Raw genomic sequence first — 18,927 nt, 5'->3', positions numbered from 1 at the left:
AATGTGATGTAAAAGAGCAGACGCTATAAGTTGAAAGTCTCCTACATGGAATATTTTGAAAGACACTGGATGTCACTGCCGCGACAGGAACGCCGTCGTCTGCCGACAAGTTGGATCGGCGCGGTTGCAACCAAACTTACGTCACTCATAATTCATGCACACACATTAAAAAGTCATTCTACGGTGCCTCAACTGTGTCCTAAAAGCTCTGCGGATTGGTGCCTCTTGAATTAGACACAGATTTGGGTGATAATACCTAGGTTGGTGATAGAGTTTGGGAAACAGTACACCCCCCTAAGTTTTCGGCTCAAAGAGGAACAAAAGAGGGCGTATTTTGAAATGAAATTGACAGTCATTTGGTACCATCACAGACGTTATAAACGTATAGGCCGCCAGGTCCTATTCAAAACTACAGGTTTTTTTTGTGAACTACGCGGAGCCCGACTAAAATCAAAACTATGGGCAAATTCACCCTCGGGCCGTTTTCCAATACTCAAGTTCGTCTCCGTCTCAGGCTTCGTTCCCAAAACCAATCCCCGATTGTGGGCCTGAAGCGTTTAAATTACATTGGATTACTGTAATTTTTGGCTCTCTTGCATCTTATTTGAAGTTCTGTGGCACTATTAGACAGATTACTGCGCTGCGCTTACAGCTTCAAAGTCAGCTAGTAAAAAAACAGTTGAAGCCTGAGACGTAGCCGAAGTTGAGTAGGCCCTACTGGAAAAGCCTTGGTAATCGCCCCGACCTGAATTGCACCCCAATCGGCGAAAGAAAAACAGGTGGGTTTTTGCACGCGTTGTGCGTGTGCGCAAAGGCTGAGTTTGTGCGGCTTGTTCTCCTATGTTCACGAACAGCTCGATTTGTTGTTCGTTAGTCGGCCGCTCGAATGCCAGGAACGTACAACCGGTTATCACTGGTTGTTGCATGCAGCATAGCGGCATCCATGTACGTTCTTCTAGAGTAAACTTTAGGTAGCTGGGCTGAATTCTTTTCTATTTAAAAAGGAACATTCTTTCTGTATTATAGAAAATAAGTATTATTAATTTCGTACAACTTCCCACTGTCTCTGGCTTTGTATTAAAGCCATCTCGCTATTTTTGCGGCTGTTCAAAAATGGAAATCTCACGAGTTTTTCCGTGTGTTCCTGTAAAACCCTGACGAGGTGGTGGTGAGTGATCCTGTTCTGGGAACAGTGTCCTTGAGTCGCGTTCCCCCGTTCGAGCGCGAGAACAAGAAACTCGTGCCAAAACAGACCGCCCGGAACTCGACCATAGACAGCACATGCCGGAATAAATTAGTTACGCGTACTCAGCGTGCTCCGCTCCAAACGCACATAGGCTAGACTTGTGCGCCTAATGAGTAAATTGACTGTGGCCTATATATAATATAACTCTACATAATGGAGATAAATGTGAGTAGCACAGACATAAATAACTTTCATCGACGGCAAATTAATATCAGTACATACGTATTTCGTGCAAAATAATACTTGCCGAGAAAGTTGGATGCGTGAACGCGTGAATTTAGGGAGCACGGTATATGCCAATTGTTGGCTTCAAAAATCTGGCAAAGTTGAAATAAGTTCAACACTGCCGACAGACGCCGTCAGTGTTGGCGTCGGGTTAGGAAAGTTCAGAACGAGATGTTTCCAAATATTGCCCTTGCGTCGGGGAGTTCGACGCTGTCGGTGACACAGGATCATAGGCCTACTTATGGAAACCATGCAGGCTTATCATTCTAATTGTAAGAAGTCACTTTGGATTTGGTTTTAAGGACATCTGAATCAGCCCAATTCAGGACCAGTGGTGTAACTAAAGGGAAGATATAGGACCTGCCTCCCACTCCAAAATTAGAAAAGGAAAAATCTGATGATGGTCTATACTTTGATTAGTGTTTCAACTGTGACCGAACAAAGTATAATGCTTTCCTGATTCTGTAAAGTAAAGTTGAAATAAACATTCATCAAGAGTGCATCGTGACTAAGTATCAGTTTTAAATTCAAGCACCAATCTCGAAGTGTCGGTAGTTTCGTTTTTATCCCTTTGATTGAGCGCAGAGATTGTGGAGGTGTCAAAACCTTGAAAACAGGTAGGTTTAGGTTTTATTGTTTTGCATACATCTCGTGGCCTGACGGCCAAATTACATGTAGGCCTATGTTACACGTTCAAAAGTAGAAACTAACACCAATTAAAATTAAATTCCATTGAAAAAAATGAAATAAATGAAATGAATAGGACTTCTTGAATCTCAGGTTTTACAAGCAAGTTTCAAAGGGAGATGTTATTTTGCTATTGTAAGCGTTAATATCGATTTTAGCAATTGCAAACGGTGAACGGGAAAGTGCACGCTTCTCATATCCTTTCCATCCAGCCACGCTCCTGGGTGGGCTAGATGTATATTGCCTAAAGTCCAGTTTGCTAGAATTTCTACTGGAGATCTGTGTAAGCAGCCCTTGGATTCGAAGTTTTGAACCGTTTTTCAACTTCATTTGCGAAGAACATTTCATCAGCTTCAAAATACCCCAAAAGTAATGACGAAGAAAATTGCGCACGTTGTGACAGGAGGCTGTGTGCGCACGTGCGCGCGTGCGCGTTTCTTACGCCGTGTAGGCATTGTGATGTATCACGTGCACATAGTGTCAACTGACGTCACTGGGTAATGTTACATTATTCTTTTTAATCGTAGAGACTCGAACGAAATTGTTGACATGATTGTACGAGGATTTAAAGTCATTCACTGTTTGGTGCAAGTAACTAGTAGGCCGACGACACAACAGCCTCGGGCCCAAGAACAGTGATTAGAATGGCCTTTATCGTGGTGTGTCATTCAGAATTTAGGCCTAATTCGTAACTCTGAAAAGATTCTTGCAATTATGGAGGACGCACTGGCACGAAGAGGGGCGATTTATATTCACGCCAGCGACATTCAGAATACACTAGATTCTGGTAAAACACTGGACGAACAAACCAACCAGCGTCGCGTAGGGCAGAGAGATGGCTTTGAAGACATACCAGAAGATCAAGAAGCACCAAAGACGAGTAGTCGGCCAACACTGCCCAATGCCCGGCTCAGAAGAAGACACACTGAGCCAAAAGATGATCCACCGTTTGATAGGCAAACACGAAGTGCCACACCTGCTAAATCAGATGAAACTAAACCGACAGCTCACGCACACAGGAGACGAAGCATCAGTTTGCAGGTAAGTTACAAGTTAGTATTAATCGATTCATTTAAATTTGATTAGAATTAAACACGAGTTTTAAGAATCATCATGGCAAGGGATAAATCTCTAGCGTCTAGGTTTTTTTTTTATTACAACAGGGACGTAGGCCAAGTACAGTGCCAGAGTTTTCCACCAATATCCCCCAGGACAGACGAATGAGTGTTCGGCGAAATAGTACTCTGCCTGCCCCTCCCACGCAAGCGTTCGTCTCATCAATGCAACATACTCGTCGTGCTAGTACGGTGCCAAAGACACATGAACCCGATCCCGCCCTCACCGACGATCAAAAAGCAGGTTGGCATCATACTGTCTTCGTTGAATATAATTTTCTTTACTTTGATTTAAAGGGTTTTTAAAAAAATGGTTAAGTTAATCAGTACTCCCTCTATACAAAAGCTGCCTTTTCCTTCAACAATTCTGATTAATGGTGTTTCTCCTTTTGGTAGCTTTCAAGGAAGCATTTGACCTGTTTGACAGGAATGGTGGCGGTACCATTGATGCTGATGAGTTATCTGAAGCACTGAATTCTGTGGATATTCATCTTTCCTCGGATGAGATTAAGGAGGTTTTACAGGCAATCGACAAGGATGGTAAATTTATACGCTTCTTTGACAATTGTTGATTAACGAAGAACGCAATTTGACTTCCAGAAGGGAAAAATTTTAATTAACCAAGATGAAAAGGCCCCAGGAAACTTCGCAGAGCTCAAGTATAGGAGAGTAGTTGGAACTGCACGACCTCTGCCGTGCTGAGAGTTGATCCCGTTTTGATGGGTTTAGTGAGGGAGGACTGGCAATGTACCGGTACACAACGTGCGTGACACAGAATGTTAAACGCAGCAGTCAAAGTTTAGAATTGGGTTGTCTTACTACCCATTGCTTCATTAGCTTGACAAAAGAAGAAAAAAGAGTGATGTCTGTTTGTTATACTTCAAACCCTTGAAATAAGTTTAAAGCTTTTTCTCTTTTCATCGCTTTTGGTTCTCAGGGAGTGGTGAAATTGACTTTGACGAATTCTTGAATATAATGACCAATACGGAAAAGTTTCTGGAAATGTTTGGTAAGTGTCATGAGTGTTAAGGGTGATTTGTATTGGAGTCGGGGGAAACATAACAACATTCCAATTAAGACTAGATGAAAACAGTTATTGAACATTTCTGCGTTTGTGCCACGGTATGTGTTGGGGGAATTCGAGATTGTAATTAAATGAAAATTGATTATTTTGGATGATATGAAATGACTTTAAATAAGACGACAATTTTGTCTTTATGAAACTCACTATTAAACTCGTGTGTGAATGTTGTTACTTATCCTTTTCATGACCTTTAGCCTCTAGGCATGAAGGTGAAGGTCCTCGTAAGATCCCAGCAGCAGGAAGAGGGCACATTCTCTTTGACGCATTGACACAATTCATGAAATCCTCTGCTCTCAAAGCGATGGATGAAATTGTCGGGTCTGTTAAACATTTTGACTATCTGTCATTCTCTTATTTGGAAACATTGCAATTTCTGTCAACGTTTCGTACATACTGTAGCGTTAGCAGTCGTCTAACATACTTTGAAGACTGCATTGCTGTGACCTTGATGGTGTGAAAGTTGATTCAGTCTTTCTGTTAGTGGTGTTTGTCGAGGAAAGGGTAATTTGAATTAAATAAATGTTTGTAGGTATTACAAAAGCAAGTACCGTCGTGCGAACGCTCCCCATGTGGTCATGCACTATGCGGCCGGGGCCAGACTCATCGGTTTGACTGAGAAGCAATTGGCTAGACATCTGGAGAAACTGCAAGCCAGTAACAAAGGTCATTAAAAACTGGAATTTATGTTTGTTTTAGACGTCTTGTTTCAGAAGTACTCGATTTGTGTTTTTTTAGACTACCGTTGTTTTCAAATTGAGTTTTTCAGATCAACTAATTTTCAAAACAATTTGCGATAAGAGTGGTCACGTTGTATTGAATTCAGCGGACTTTTTTTACTGAAAAGAAATGATTTACAATTTCACAAAACTCAGGGAAAGATTTGAAGAGCCCATACGCGCAACCTCTTCGTATCTTTTTGACTGGAGCACCTGCCAGAACTACTAAGAAAGAACCAGCAGTCCATCCTGATAAGGAGCGTCGACGATGCACCGGCAAAATAAGATTAACTGTGCATCTACCGCCCTCTACTGACGCCATTTCGTTGAAAACAGACGGCAATGAAGGCCAAAGCAAGGTATGATGGTTGGCACCATTTCAGAAAACAACCCTGTAACCAAGCAACAAAATGTAATGGTAAAATGTATTGATTTTGACAGACCTGGTTTTTGTTTAGTAGAAGAATAAGTGAAAATGAGAGATAGGATGGTGGATGCCTGCTGTAGTTGATTTCATGCACAGAATTAATCTTTCATTTCGAAGCGCCTTTACTTGACGGTCAAAAGGCCCACTTTTAAACGACAATCGAGTGCTTAGCTGCCACAGTGATGCCTGAAAGTCCCCTTACCAAAAAAAAAAATACAGTGGATTTTTATGATTCAGATATCACTTTTTCATTTTTTTGGTGTACTTTGCAAAAGGCCAGAAAAAACTTCCACAACTTTTTTCAAGTTGTGTTGTAGTTGATGTGTTTACCTGACCTATCACGGCAAAGAATATGAAATGAGTTAGAGATTAAAAATGAGCATTTATTTTTGTCTCTGTGGAAAAAAAACCAATACAATGAGTATGGATGCCAAAATGGAGATATGATGGCAAGATTTGTGTGCAACATTTGCATGCCCATATCTAGGCCCCTATAGGTGTGAGAGATAGTGGACAGACTTATTTGGACAAGCAGCGGAGATTGATGCCTTATTGTACTAATGGTGTAATTTGAGTAAGTATAGCCTCAAAGTGTCCGGACAGTGAACTTCCTAGAGCAATCAGCCATGAGTGTAGCTTTGCAATTGCTATCAGATTACTGGACCACACTTGGAAGGTTACGATGGTAGTGTTTAGACAAGTGAAGTAGTTCGTGGTGTTGTTCTTGTTATGTCTTCTGTCTTCAGGGTTCTTTATACAAGCCTCTGCTTATTCAACAGCCTTATGCTCTGTTCTTTCCTCGTCTGTACTTGGACAAATGTTCTTTATGTTATCATGAGTTCTAATCTTTTTTTTTCATTAGGTATCTGAAAAAAGTTATTTACATCCACTTTGCAAATTTTAGTGTCCCACGTTTCTTTAATTTCTGATGTATTTTCTTATAAGCTTATCCATTTTGTCAATTTCTGTGTACCTAGTTCCCTTAAATATCAACGTAGTTTTTTTTAAAGAGTATGGAATAAAGGTCTTATTGAATGAAACTGAATTAAATATGTTGTTTACGTTATCCATTGTTGATTTTACGTACTGTAAAAATAATTCAAATGTAAATCAATGTTGATAATCACCCTTGTCCAGGTCGTGCGTAATTCTAAGAATACCAACATGCACATGAAGCCTGTCTTCCAGCCCCGTCTCGGTTGGGTCAAACCTCACGTGAAGAGTATTGCCGCCAGGCTACCTCAGAGAAAATCAGTTCTCACTATGGAAGACCTTGCATCCATCAGGAAACGGGTAAAGATAGGAGCAGATGGTTGTGGCAAAGAGAGAATGCCCGATTCGCTGAGTACAGACAATTATGTTTCACTGATTATTATGTTGTGTTTGGATAAAAATGGTAGCCCCTGACACGGACTTTCACAGTGTTTATTTTTCATCGAATCATACTGAAATCATGTGAACCTTGTTTGGTTTTTTACTTTTATGTTTTAACCTCACTGCATAGAAATCGTCACCGAGCCCCCCCAAAATTGTATTGTCGTTTGGTGCATATCTTTTGATAAAAGAAAGCGCTAGTTACTGAAATAAACCGTACCCTTCTGTTTCTCATTACGGTAATGCATTTGATGCATTTGTTCGGAAGTTATTGTCATCTCTTCCTCCATTTTCTCGAAGTGATTTGCACTTACTCAGGCTTATTGTGATTGCTTCGTTTACTCTCCCATTATCAGATAACGGACGCTACGAGAGATCACTACCACGATTTAGCGAAGAGCCGAGCGGTCGAGAACCAGCGATACTGGCGCTCACTTCAGCCACAATTCATCCCATCAAAGACGCTACGAAGTAACTTCAGGAAAGTGTTCTGTGCATACATTGCTGCAGGACAGCGAAAAATTTAAATACATGAAGGAAAGGGAAGTTTCTTAGCTACACAGTCTTTCAACATGTGTAATGAAAATATTTAATTATGCATACGCCTTGAAGCTGCGAGGTTTATACTCGAGTTAAGTTAATTTGATCCCCGTAAAGTGTAATTACTAAGCAAACTAACTGGGTAGTTCTTGAAAAAATTTTTACCGGGCAAGCTTACGGAGTCTGGAGTCAACATTTCAAAGTGGTAAAAAAATTAAAATTCAAGACCTACGCGTCTTTCGTGTTTTTGAGCTACAGTTGGACAAAAACCAGGCTTGCATGTTGAACAACCGTTTCTTATAAAATTGATATCAATTGATTTACACGATGTAATGGAATTTAAATGCATTGCAGTTATTGGATGAATAAGACGAATTTCAGAAGCGAAGGCTTTTCCGACAACCAAATCCAACGAGTGTGAAACTGATAAGCCTAACTGCAATTAAACGAATTTTTTGTTAACATTTTGATTTTCCTTCATGTGTGTATTGTGTCACTGCGCTCCTAGATCCTGTGATATCCACTCATTCTGTGCAACCCTGACAACCCCCATCTCCACTCAGTCATCACCATCTCACTGTACAGGCATATATAGATGATGTGTCAAGTGGAAACTCGACAGATATTTTGAAACTGAAATGAGTGTGACAGTCTTTTCTCCCCTTGTGTTACTTGACATCTCTCGTGATACCATTCATCAGATTATTTACCGAGCCTTTTCAAAACATTGAGTTGAATTACGCCGTTAATTATTCACGCTGTCTTGAATAATGACGGTAATTCGTTCATTTTTGTCGTCTTTTTTCCTCTTTTAGCCACAACAAAGAGCCATGATTAGGATGAGGGAGATTCATAAAGTCTGTCGTGTTTTTTCTTGCGCTACGGAATTTCATTCCCCTTTACATAATGCAGGCCTATGTGGCTCTAAAACCAGCAATTTCATGATAATAATTTGACTATCTCTAAAGTACTGACTAAAGTCATTACTGTTATTACGAGTGACAGTCAAAGTGGGTCTACATAGACTATGAACCAGGCAGTTAAAATATAGTCTTTACATCGTAATTACTAGTCCAATAGGAAGATGCGCATCTGTACATAGTTCCTAATTGCTACTGCTTAAAGTCGAATGAATTATATATTAGCATGTATTCAGAAGCAAGCAGCCACACAGCGAGGTGTGGAGGCTTGTTGCTATAGCAACATGTCAACGATGATATTGATCCGTGTGTCTGCGTGTTGTTGGGCAGTGTGGTGGCCTGTATTCAAAACGCTATCGAATTTTCCTTTGTGACGTGTCACTACAGACCCCAGCATGTTTCGTCCTTAGATTAAATTGTAGAATATAGCTCGATTATTCTTACATGGAAAATTGATTGTCAACAGTAAATTAGCTGCGTTAATGAATGTAGGCCTACATGACATACCTGAAATGATCGTAAGAGAGTTACAAGAACTGTAACAGGTCATATTCTAAGGTAATGCATTTTTCTTTTTTGCAATTTTCATCAGTGAATATCTCTAGGGCACTGATTTTCATAATAATCCCAGTCCACCAAGAAGCCCTCGTTAATTAAATGTAGTCGTGAAGATGTTTAGCAACAGGCACAATATCTTTTCCATGTGAAGATAATTTACAGGGGGCAAACGAAGTGTTGCCATGGGGCACTTTATACTTACAGCTATTTGCTGAAATCTTTTCATCTCCCCAGGATTCGTACCACCAATCATTTCGCAAACAATGACATGCAAGTGTTTGTTGCACGCATTGCGGTGAACCTCTTCAAGCAAACATAACCGCCTTAGTACCTGTCGATAGAGGAAATGCCTACTTTCAGTAGTCCTTTGCATTTTTCTAAAGGCCGTGTGAACGAAACGGTAGGTCTTGTGACTCGGAAGCCCGAATTGGCATACATGTAAATGTCTGTTTTAAAATAATAATAAAAAACTTTTGATCATGTGTCAGTCATGTATACGGTCATTATATGCACTTGGTGCTTAGTTTTACCGACATGATATAATCATCGGTCTCCATCTGAGTGATTCAGACAAAGCAATGCCCTTGTTTTATTGCCAGTTGTACTTGCAGTGGACGCGCGTAATGACACGAGGAAAAAATGGCGATTCGTGCAGACATCGCATGACACAGGCTCCACAATGAAGGTTACCAATCAATACTTTCCATGGATCCGTGTACACAGCTGCTGTCTACCAACGAAGGTGACTGTGCCGTACCGTTGTGTAATGACTTGACGTCACATAGCCCTAATGCAGGTGGTGGAATTGGTTACAGTGGTGGGTTAAGGTTTGGATTGTAAGTGACGGATGAGGAAGATGCAGAAAGCCTTCCAGGGCTTACAGTCAGATTGAGTTGAACCTGTAAACCACTATGCATTTATACAAACACTCGGTAGACAGTTTAATTTGAAAGAGTGTCTGTGCATCAGCAGTAAAGTGTTGATGATGATGTAAAACAACCGATGCTCCGGGCTGCCATTGAAATAACTTCAAGTGCATCAAAGTGGTAACGTTCGGCCGCCAAGACGGCGACATACGGAATGGGTAGCGGCTCCTCCAAAAAAGCCAAGCAACTGGAGGAAGAAGAGAGAGAATTTAAGAAGAGGAACATGCAAAAGGATAAACTAAACGACGAAGGTGACGAGGAGGTTGGTGAAGATGGGAAGAGGAGAAAGAAGAAACCTAAAGATGATGAGTACCTCATTCAAACCTTTGCAGGTCACAAAGGGGGAATAAACTGTATGAGTATAAACGAAGATGGAAATATGTTTGTTACTGGTGGTGAAGACAAAACTGCTATTATGTGGAACTTGAACACTTTTGAACGGGTCCATACATTGAAAGGACATAAGAGTTACATCACCTGCGTCCAACTTCTGGATGAATTCTGCTACACCGGCTCATCAGACAAGGCCGTACGGAAATGGAATGCCAAGACTGGTAAGTGTGAGTTAGTAATCGAAGGTCATGCTGCTCCCATCAATAGACTTATCTGTACTGGCGATTTTCTCTTCACAAGTTCCTACGATCGCACTGCTATGTGTTGGGACCCAGACGACGGTGAACTTCTGCATATATTCCGTGGTCATCGTCGTGGAGTTACTCCTCTCATGTACATTCCAGCCGAAGATGCTCTCAAGGATGACGTGATTGACATTGATAGTAACCGAGACATCTTAGTGACGGGCAGTGCTGATGGAACAGCTATGTCCTGGAACATGGACTCCGGTGATAGCTTAGTAACTTTCAAGGGACACAAAGGTGGAATTCTGTGCCTGGCTGCTGATTCAACCGGTAGTGTCTTATTTACTGGGAGTGCAGACTGTACAGTCAAGAGCTGGAATATCAACACTGGTGAAATTTTCAAGACGTTTGAAGGACACCAAAGTGCCGTCGTTTGCCTCCAGGTAATTGATGTTTTGTTTTACCACCGGGCTGGGCCATTTCCTCATATAAAGTCACAGTTTAGGGTGACTTTCTTTTTATTTCCTGATTCTCAATCTTACCAAATCGATGAGTGGAGAAAATTGATGCATCAATGCATCAGTGTCTGTAAATGCTTGGTGAAAGATGTCAAGTTGCTTCCCTGTTAGGCCCATACCGTTAAATCTTAAATTAAGGAATTCATCCCACACGGAATGCTCAGTGAGAACGCTTTCATTTCCGGCGGAGGTGATTATAAGGTCTTCACGCATCGAATCTTACTCCACTAGTATGGGATAAATCCTTGTCAAAGACTTGCCGAAAATTGTCTCTTGGCAACAATTTTCATGTTCTAGAATAGGGGATGGGTCGTACTTCTTGCAACTGAAATGACTGGAAATGCTTTGCACTAACTTGGCACTTTACGTACTAATTGTTTTCGCATACGTTGCTTAGATACCGATGATCCTAGTGTCTTTTCCCTCTGATAAACAGTGGAAAATAAATCCATGATGTTATGAAAATAATATTTGGATATCCGTAATTGATCTTAGGCAGAGTTGAAACTAAATAAACTGGATAAAATGTCCAGGTCATTTCTCGTCAAATTCAAGGGATAAATAGTTACATTGAACACATTACGTTTATTTCAAAAGACTTCGTTAAGTCTCTTATCTTTCGCCGTATATTACAGGCAGTATTCCGACTTGTTCATTATGCACGTGTGTAATAAACGATGTTGATGAATCTGGATATACCTTAATGATTAGTTGCAAATATTTCTAGGGGAAAAAGGCCAAATCTTTCAGAGGGGAAAGTTCAAATTGTTCTCAATTGAGGATACACCGAATGGATGGAATAATGTTCAAAAATATGATTCTTCTGTTCATTTCTTTTTACCCTCATTTGTACCGAAAGCAAGAACTGCATACTTACCATACACTGCCATCTCTTCGCATTTCATTTATAGTTAATATTAACTTTCCGTCATGAAAACTTCAGATATCGGATTGAATTGGATTTATTCGGTATTACCTCACAGCAAAAATACAGCAACAAATAATTGAAATTACAGAAAATATCATGAACAAGATTTGCACAATATACACAAAAATTAGGATATACCAGGGATAGCCCATCGGGTAATACCAGGGATAGCCCACCAGGTATTACCAGGGATAGCCCGTCGGGTAAGACCAGGGATAGCCCATCAGGTTATACCAGGGATAGCCCATCAGGTAATACCAGGGATAGTCCATCAGGTAATACCAGGGATAGCCCATCGGGTAAGACCAGGTATAGTCCATCAGGTAATACCAGGGATAGCCCATCAGGTAATACCAGGGATAGCCCATCAGGTAATACCAGGGATAGCCCATCAGGTAATACCAGGGATAGTCCATCAGGTAATACCAGGGATAGTCCATCAGGTAATACCAGGGATAGCCCATCGGGTAAGACCAGGGATAGCCCATCGGGTAAGACCAGGTATAGTCCATCAGGTAATACCAGGGATAGCCCATCAGGTAATACCAGGGATATCCCATCGGGTAATACCAGGGATAGTCCATCAGGTAATACCAGGGATAGCCCATCAGGTAATTCCAGGGATAGTCCATCAGGTAATACCAGGGATAGCCCATCAGGTAATACCAAGGATAGCCCATGAGAGTATTGCAACTTATTTCCAATGGGGTCCCCCTATTTATATCTCGATACATATATTCTTGAAGCTTATCGTCTGATTCATCATGTCCAGCTAGCATAACCGGGGAGTCACGGCTTGTCCCCAGTTGAGGTACTGTCGTTGATGCCTGTTGCCCTGGAAAATTTGACATTTATTAACATCCTGGATACAAACCATAATTTGGTTTTGGTGCTGCCGTAAAAAAATGTGTTCGCCCCTTGGGTGCGCCCTGAGAAATCTAGCCAGTAGTTACGTTGTGACCACGTCAGTATCTGTGTTTCTTGTTTGTATTTATTTATTTATTCTTTCATTTTGGTCGCTTTAAATGGTGAATCATATACATTAGTTTTGGACATCATCCTTCTCGTTTAAAATGTTTACTTCATGGGATATAGGAAAGTGTATTCGTGTTTATGTCATAGAAAAAAATCCATAATTACCTGTGGAAAGTCATTCGCATCAGCCATCATTCTGAACAACTGGAATGTTCAAACTTCGTTCACCAGAAAAGATAGGGCATTGTTACAAGAAAGTCGATAACCCCGGTGTTCACTTCTGCAGACTCAAATTAGGTCTAAATGAAATGATGCGTAAATTTACAGCGTAGCAAATGAGCATGGTGGCAATATCCGTATTGATTAAGACTCTTAATGTGGAAATTTGTAGCGGAGCCGCCCCCGTTGTGGACACCATGTAGCTTAGGGAACAATTTTTTCAAATCAATAAATATAGTAGCAGCCATTTGATATCAAGCAAGCGAATAAATCTTGTGTGGTGGTTTAAGTGGGTCTACCGGATGTCTGAATCAATCGGAAAAACAAACCATAAAATCCGACAATAACTTTTGCTCGCGCAACATAAAGATGCCAGATCGAGGTCGTATACCTGCCAGTTGGAAGGGGAGCTTTGTTTACCATGATAAAGTGGATCTGTCTATAAAAAGTTGACAATTCATCAAAATAGAGAAACTTGGATGTTTAGCCCAAGCATTGGAAAGAGTGCACCTGCGGCCCACGAGGCCATGGGGCCATGACTTCTGTTTTAGCACCATTATCATGACTTGTGCAATTAAACATCTTGTCCCATTTCGTTCCATATTTTTGGGGTGTTATTGTCTAGTGGTTTACATGTATTGTGATTTTTTTTCAGTCTTTGTGTATTGTCTGACTTTTCAAAATTCATTTCCGCAGTCTTTTCTGATCATCCCATTAATTTTAGAACTGTTTAGAAGCTTTGTATTCGCCTTCAGATAACAAGTCCGAGTAAATCCGTTGACAAAACTGAGCATGATGAAGCGCTTCGCCAATAATTGTGACTTACCATTATTATTACATTTGTGTAAATGAGAATGGCAGCCTTTTGCATCACCATTTACATAGGCAATGAATCAACATGTTGCTATAGCATTTTACAGAAAATAGTTTCATTTTCTAAATCGTTGTACCTTTCTGTTGCTCTCTCTGAAACCTGTGCTTCTTCTAGAAATTTGTGGAAGCTTTCATAGCAATAAAGGAACAACTCTTGATAATTGAAGCACGCCGTATGGAGATGAAACACGGCGCTGACAGTACGAAATGAAGGAGAAATTCAAGCTGGCTACTGTTTTTGGTTTTCCGTTGCTATGGCGACTAGCACAAGCGTCCTCTAATTAATGAATGCGTGTTGGAGCTTTGCATGCGTGTGAGAATGAAACACCTGCGCTATCCGTCGTTATATATGTCGTACACTCGATTTCTGCGAGGTCATCTCAGGAAAAGGCATCTATATTTAGGCCCTACAAACATCTGGTCGATCAAGTAATCCGTCCATAAGATAATGCTTTCATCGAGAAAAAGATAATCTCCGTTAAACTAAGAAACATTTCAAACGAACCTATTTTCATTGTAATCATTTTATGAAGTAAAATTAAGTAAAAGACAATTGTAAATCTCTGTGTGCAAGCTCATTGAATGAACTATCCAGTATCCTGTAAACGAAGATCACCTAGCCTTTGTATTAAAACAAGACTTATCTTGTTCAAACATTGTTTTTGCTCTTTTTCAGGTGATAAACAAATTGATGTATACAGGCAGTTCTGACCAAAGTGCTAAGTGTTGGGTGACGGAATTCGGCGACTGTACACGTACTTATCAAGGCCATAAACACACAGTTAGCGCTGTTCGCTTTCGAGATGGATTAGGTATAAATAAAGATGCAGTTATTCCTTTAAAGCGATACTCGTTGTTATTCTAAATACTGAGTCTCAGGTGGGGCATCTTTTTCAAGAGGAAACGTTCTGAAAGTGCCTTTCATTCTAAGACTGACTACCTGTATTCGTCTGTTTTCTTCTGCAGTTTACACGGGATGCGGTGATAACCTTGCCAGGGTTTACGATGCCAAGTCAGGGGCATTGAAAAGGACGTTTAAAGGTCACGAATATTGTATTAATGCCATCATGGTACGTTGACGCTATCCAACATTCATTTAACCTACCTGTTAGATTTTGACCTTGTTGCAAAAAGGCTAGCGTTCTGACTCGATTATTTTCTGGATTGATGATATATTACTCTTCATTAAGTGCATTATCAGTTTCTGGAAACCAAACTTTAAGATTTGGAAACAAATCAGGAATTGTTTGAGTTTTTATGATGCTATTTTGATTATGATCCTGAAAAGTGCTTCTAATCATAGCGTGGCAGCAAGAATATTTTAATTTTATTTTCAATTAGCTATTAACGAACCCTTTTTGTCCTGAAAATGTCTTGCGTATAGTGTTTGTAAAAATGGAAAAAAAATGTCTGGAGCGGGATTTGAACCTGCCACCTTTGTAATACCGTGCCAGCACTTCTCCATGCAGCCAGACGTCAGTATTTTTTATCCCAACTGTCACTATTTTTAGCAGTTGTTCGATGGTTCAAATCTCCATTTCTTTGTTAACCTACGTTTTGTCTTCACTTTGTCAGTTTCCATGTAAAAACAAATAATGTTTTCACGTTATGCATTTTTCCTTTTTCATCAGATATTGCCTCAAAAGATGCTGACTGCGTCTCATGATGGATCTGTAAAATTGTGGGATTGCTCTGGCATCAAAGATGAAATCACTAGCTTTGGAGACGAAGAAGAGGAAAAAGAAAGGAAGAAAAAGGACAAGGAAGAAAAGAAAAGAGCAAAAGAGCAGAAGAAGAAGGAAAAGAAAGAAAAGGAGAGATTGGAAAAGGAGAAAAAGAAGAAAGTCTCAAATCAGAACGACGAGAAGGAGAGTTTGCCTGAGAAGAATGATTTCGAAAAAAGTGAAAAAGATCCGGAAGAGAAGAGAGACAAAGGGAAAGAAGAGGTTGGATTAGATGATGAAATCTCCAGAGAAATCGAAATGATTAGTAAAGACATGGATGACTTTTAACAGGAAGGAGTAGAACATACACTCACCTAAATTTGTGTGTGGCATTAAACACTAATCATCTGTAATTATACGCATACACCCAGTCTGCCTTTCTGGCGGTATGACCCAATTTAATAAAAACTGACCAAATCAAACTCTCCCTTAAATTTGAGACCTATGACCAAAGTTGTTAATTATATTTCACATAGGCTGAGTAGTCTATTGAACACCACCGCGCTTGCCCAATATGTCAATAACTATATGTAGGACGTATATAAGTTGATTGAGCTTTGAGTTCGTGTTCGTGTGAGCTAAGTTTGACAGCGATAAAGTACATGATTAATTGATATTGTAACACTTTGATATTCGACACAGCTGCACAATATTAATGATTAATGGAAGTCTACCCGTTATACTTGGTTGCACCTCATGAATTAGATTCACAAAAGAGCAATAATCTTGTGTCATGCGTAGTTACTTGTCAGGTTTTGTGGATTCGCGTCCGGCAATGACCGATGTTTGCTTTAAAAACAAAGACTTGAACTCTCTCGATATTACTGCTATTAAATATACTACCGGGCTACCTAAGACACTGATTAAGAATGTATTCACAAGTTAAAGTGTGTTCGTGCTAGGAAGTTCGATGGATCAATATGTCAATACCCAGCGTACTGAAGCATTCCTATTTCATTTGAAAGGTTACATTTTTTAGCCGTTGACTGTCCTTGTTAAATTAAGTTTGGATGTCTGCATGTTCTTGTTCCTCCTCAGATTTGCAAGTTTTTCAATTTCTCTTCCCTCGTTTGACAAACGGTTTCTTTGATGGTTTGCTTTATTTCAATTCAGATATCTTTTTTTGTAAATTCATATCATACAAAGTACAGAAACCTGTCCAAGTCTTGTGAAATTCCATTTGGCAGTATTGCACCGAAAGTACTGTGGAAATTTGTTGTATTGTTAGACCAACCCGCCATACCTACATGTACATTATCCTGCATAGCGTGAATGCCTCAGGAAATGAATGATGTCAAAACACTGTGTTGCATTGTAATGATACAAATTACGATGAATTCGTCCATTCTGATGTAGTATTTGTTTCTAATCATCAGCAGAACAAAGTGAGGCCTTTTTTCCCATTGTTTTTATACCATGTTAATCTCACAAATCATCTAAATAATTCATAGTGATAAAACTATCATAACTAAAATTATTATATTCTATAATGGCAGCGGAACATGCTACTTTTTAGAGATTGGGTACTTCAAAAATTAATCCTTCAATCAATATGAGTTATATCCGTTGCAAGAGAAGGTGTCTCAATGTTGTTACACCGATTTCAATAAGTGCTGCTCAGCATTTCAAATACATCATCACGTGGGCTCATTTATTTATCAAATTCTCACTATACAAAGCCATATATGAATAATTGTTCAAAAATATTTTTCTTTATAAACTGCTATATATGTATAATATTTTCTATAGTTTGTGCCAAAGTATTTACTCCGTATTCAAATAGTATACGCTGTATTTTAATAGTAGATATGCAGAAAAATGGAACTTGTTTACATAAAAATTAAAACAGGCGGTCGATACTGATCTGAGATATAAAGTGTTAGTTAATACTGGTTGTTCAACACGCACCTTTGAGTTTTTGTACTTTTGCAATTAGCCTTTCGTTGCGCTACCAAATCCAAAAAAGAGAACAACTGCGTCAGGGAGAGAAAATGGGAGTGCTTCCTTGAGAAGAGGCTACTATCTCCAGATTTGCTGGTGACAAAAAAATTTGAAACTGACAAAACAAAGTAGAAACGGAGCCATATCAACGTGTGAGATTCTGTATACATTGCGCACTATTACTACTGTAACACTTAACTTGTGGTGTAAATCGAACACATTCGACAGATTGTCTTTGCAGAGTACCCGGCAATTATATTTTTGGAATATTTTAACAATAGCAGTAGAGGGCGCAGGAGAATACAAATGATTCGAAACAACAGCATAACTCCACCAAAATGTTAATGTTCCCAGCTTCTATAATTTTGCAATGATGCTCAAGGTGACGATGTACCTAGTTTGTCTCCTTTTCCCCAGCCTTTGTGGTCGAGTTCGGCCGGCCTATTCTTGACACGGGTTTCTTGTTCTCGCGCTCGAACGTCGGGCACACGACTCAAGAACACTGCTCTCGGAACAGGATCACACACCACCTCCTCGTCAGGGTTTTACAGGAACACACGGAAAAACTCGTAAGAAATGGCTTCCAAAGCAATAGACAATGGGAAGTTTTGCAAAATTAACAATAACCCTCCTCAATCCTTCACCTGTTGGAGGACTGAGGAGTGTTAGGGTTAATTATTTTCCGTAACACAGAAATGAATGTTACTAATAAATAGAAAAGAATTCAGCCAATCCAAACATTAACTCTCGAATAACGTAGCCTACAGGGACGCCGCCATGTTGCATGTTGCTTGTCACTAACTACCAGCGATAACCGGTTGTTTGTTCTCAGCGTTCGAGCGGCCACCCACGAACAACAAATCGAGCTGTTCGTGAAATAAGGGGAACAAGCCGCCAGAACTCGGCCTATGCGTTCCTCAAGAACCTTGTTACTCCTGCCATTCCGTCGGCATGGCGACTTATATATTTTTGTAACGCCCTCTGTAGACAAGGGTAAACGCCGTAAAATGTTTTGACCTGCGGAGACAAAGTGAGTATCACTTTGGAATAGTTGAACGATTTTTTTAAATTGAAAGTAATGGTTTTGTTCAGAAGTGCAATACAGTCTAGAATGGACAAAAACAAAACGGACAAATAAACAAAATCTAAGCGCTTTCTTTTCATGGTGTATCGACATTTATTTGTCCTCCAAACTTACCGCTGATTTCTCTTATGAGCAACCTTGGGACAGATATTCCTACTAATTACGGATTTCTATGAAGACAGCTAATAAAACGGAAAAGACAATATTCCTATGTAGAGGGCGCACTGGCTATTCCTGATGGAGAGCTAGTATTGTGACAACTTAGAAGC

The 18,927-nt window shown here is 40.0% G+C and overlaps 2 protein-coding genes across 2 annotated transcripts; both read left to right on the top strand.

Moving 5' to 3' along the window:
- The first annotated feature begins 2,666 nt into the window (after positions 1-2,666).
- On the top strand, positions 2,667-7,876 carry efcab3 (EF-hand calcium binding domain 3). The gene is made up of 9 exons (XM_022246328.2): positions 2,667-3,199; positions 3,322-3,517; positions 3,670-3,813; positions 4,211-4,282; positions 4,552-4,675; positions 4,887-5,020; positions 5,230-5,432; positions 6,638-6,793; positions 7,231-7,876. Exons 1-9 carry the CDS (start codon positions 2,873-2,875, stop codon positions 7,399-7,401), a joined length of 1,527 nt encoding a protein of 508 aa, XP_022102020.2. The 5' UTR covers positions 2,667-2,872; the 3' UTR covers positions 7,402-7,876.
- Positions 7,877-7,988: 112 nt separating this feature from the next.
- Positions 7,989-17,496, top strand: LOC110985362 (uncharacterized). Its single transcript, XM_087134195.1, has 4 exons — positions 7,989-10,839; positions 14,586-14,721; positions 14,876-14,979; positions 15,541-17,496. Exons 1-4 carry the CDS (start codon positions 9,973-9,975, stop codon positions 15,919-15,921), a joined length of 1,488 nt encoding a protein of 495 aa, XP_086990321.1. The 5' UTR covers positions 7,989-9,972; the 3' UTR covers positions 15,922-17,496.
- Positions 17,497-18,927: the final 1,431 nt, after the last annotated feature.

The sequence above is a fragment of the Acanthaster planci genome, linkage group LG03 (assembly GCF_054643075.1).
Source record: "Acanthaster planci isolate LZ-2023a linkage group LG03, COTS_SCS, whole genome shotgun sequence".
NCBI classification, from domain to species: Eukaryota; Metazoa; Echinodermata; class Asteroidea; order Valvatida; family Acanthasteridae; genus Acanthaster; species Acanthaster planci.
This window is presented reverse-complemented; position numbering and strand designations above follow the sequence as displayed.

Excerpts from the sequence above, each read along its gene's own strand:
- efcab3 (XM_022246328.2), top strand. The coding sequence starts at position 2,873 with ATGGAGGACGCACTGGCACGAAGAGGGGCGATTTATATTCACGCCAGC. Across the intron at positions 3,200-3,321 it reads GACGAAGCATCAGTTTGCAG|GGACGTAGGCCAAGTACAGT; the intron begins GTAAGTTACAAG and ends TTATTACAACAG. Across the intron at positions 5,021-5,229 it reads ACTGCAAGCCAGTAACAAAG|GGAAAGATTTGAAGAGCCCA; the intron begins GTCATTAAAAAC and ends CACAAAACTCAG.
- LOC110985362 (XM_087134195.1), top strand. The coding sequence starts at position 9,973 with ATGGGTAGCGGCTCCTCCAAAAAAGCCAAGCAACTGGAGGAAGAAGAG. Across the intron at positions 14,722-14,875 it reads TCGCTTTCGAGATGGATTAG|TTTACACGGGATGCGGTGAT; the intron begins GTATAAATAAAG and ends TTTCTTCTGCAG. Across the intron at positions 14,980-15,540 it reads ATTGTATTAATGCCATCATG|ATATTGCCTCAAAAGATGCT; the intron begins GTACGTTGACGC and ends CTTTTTCATCAG.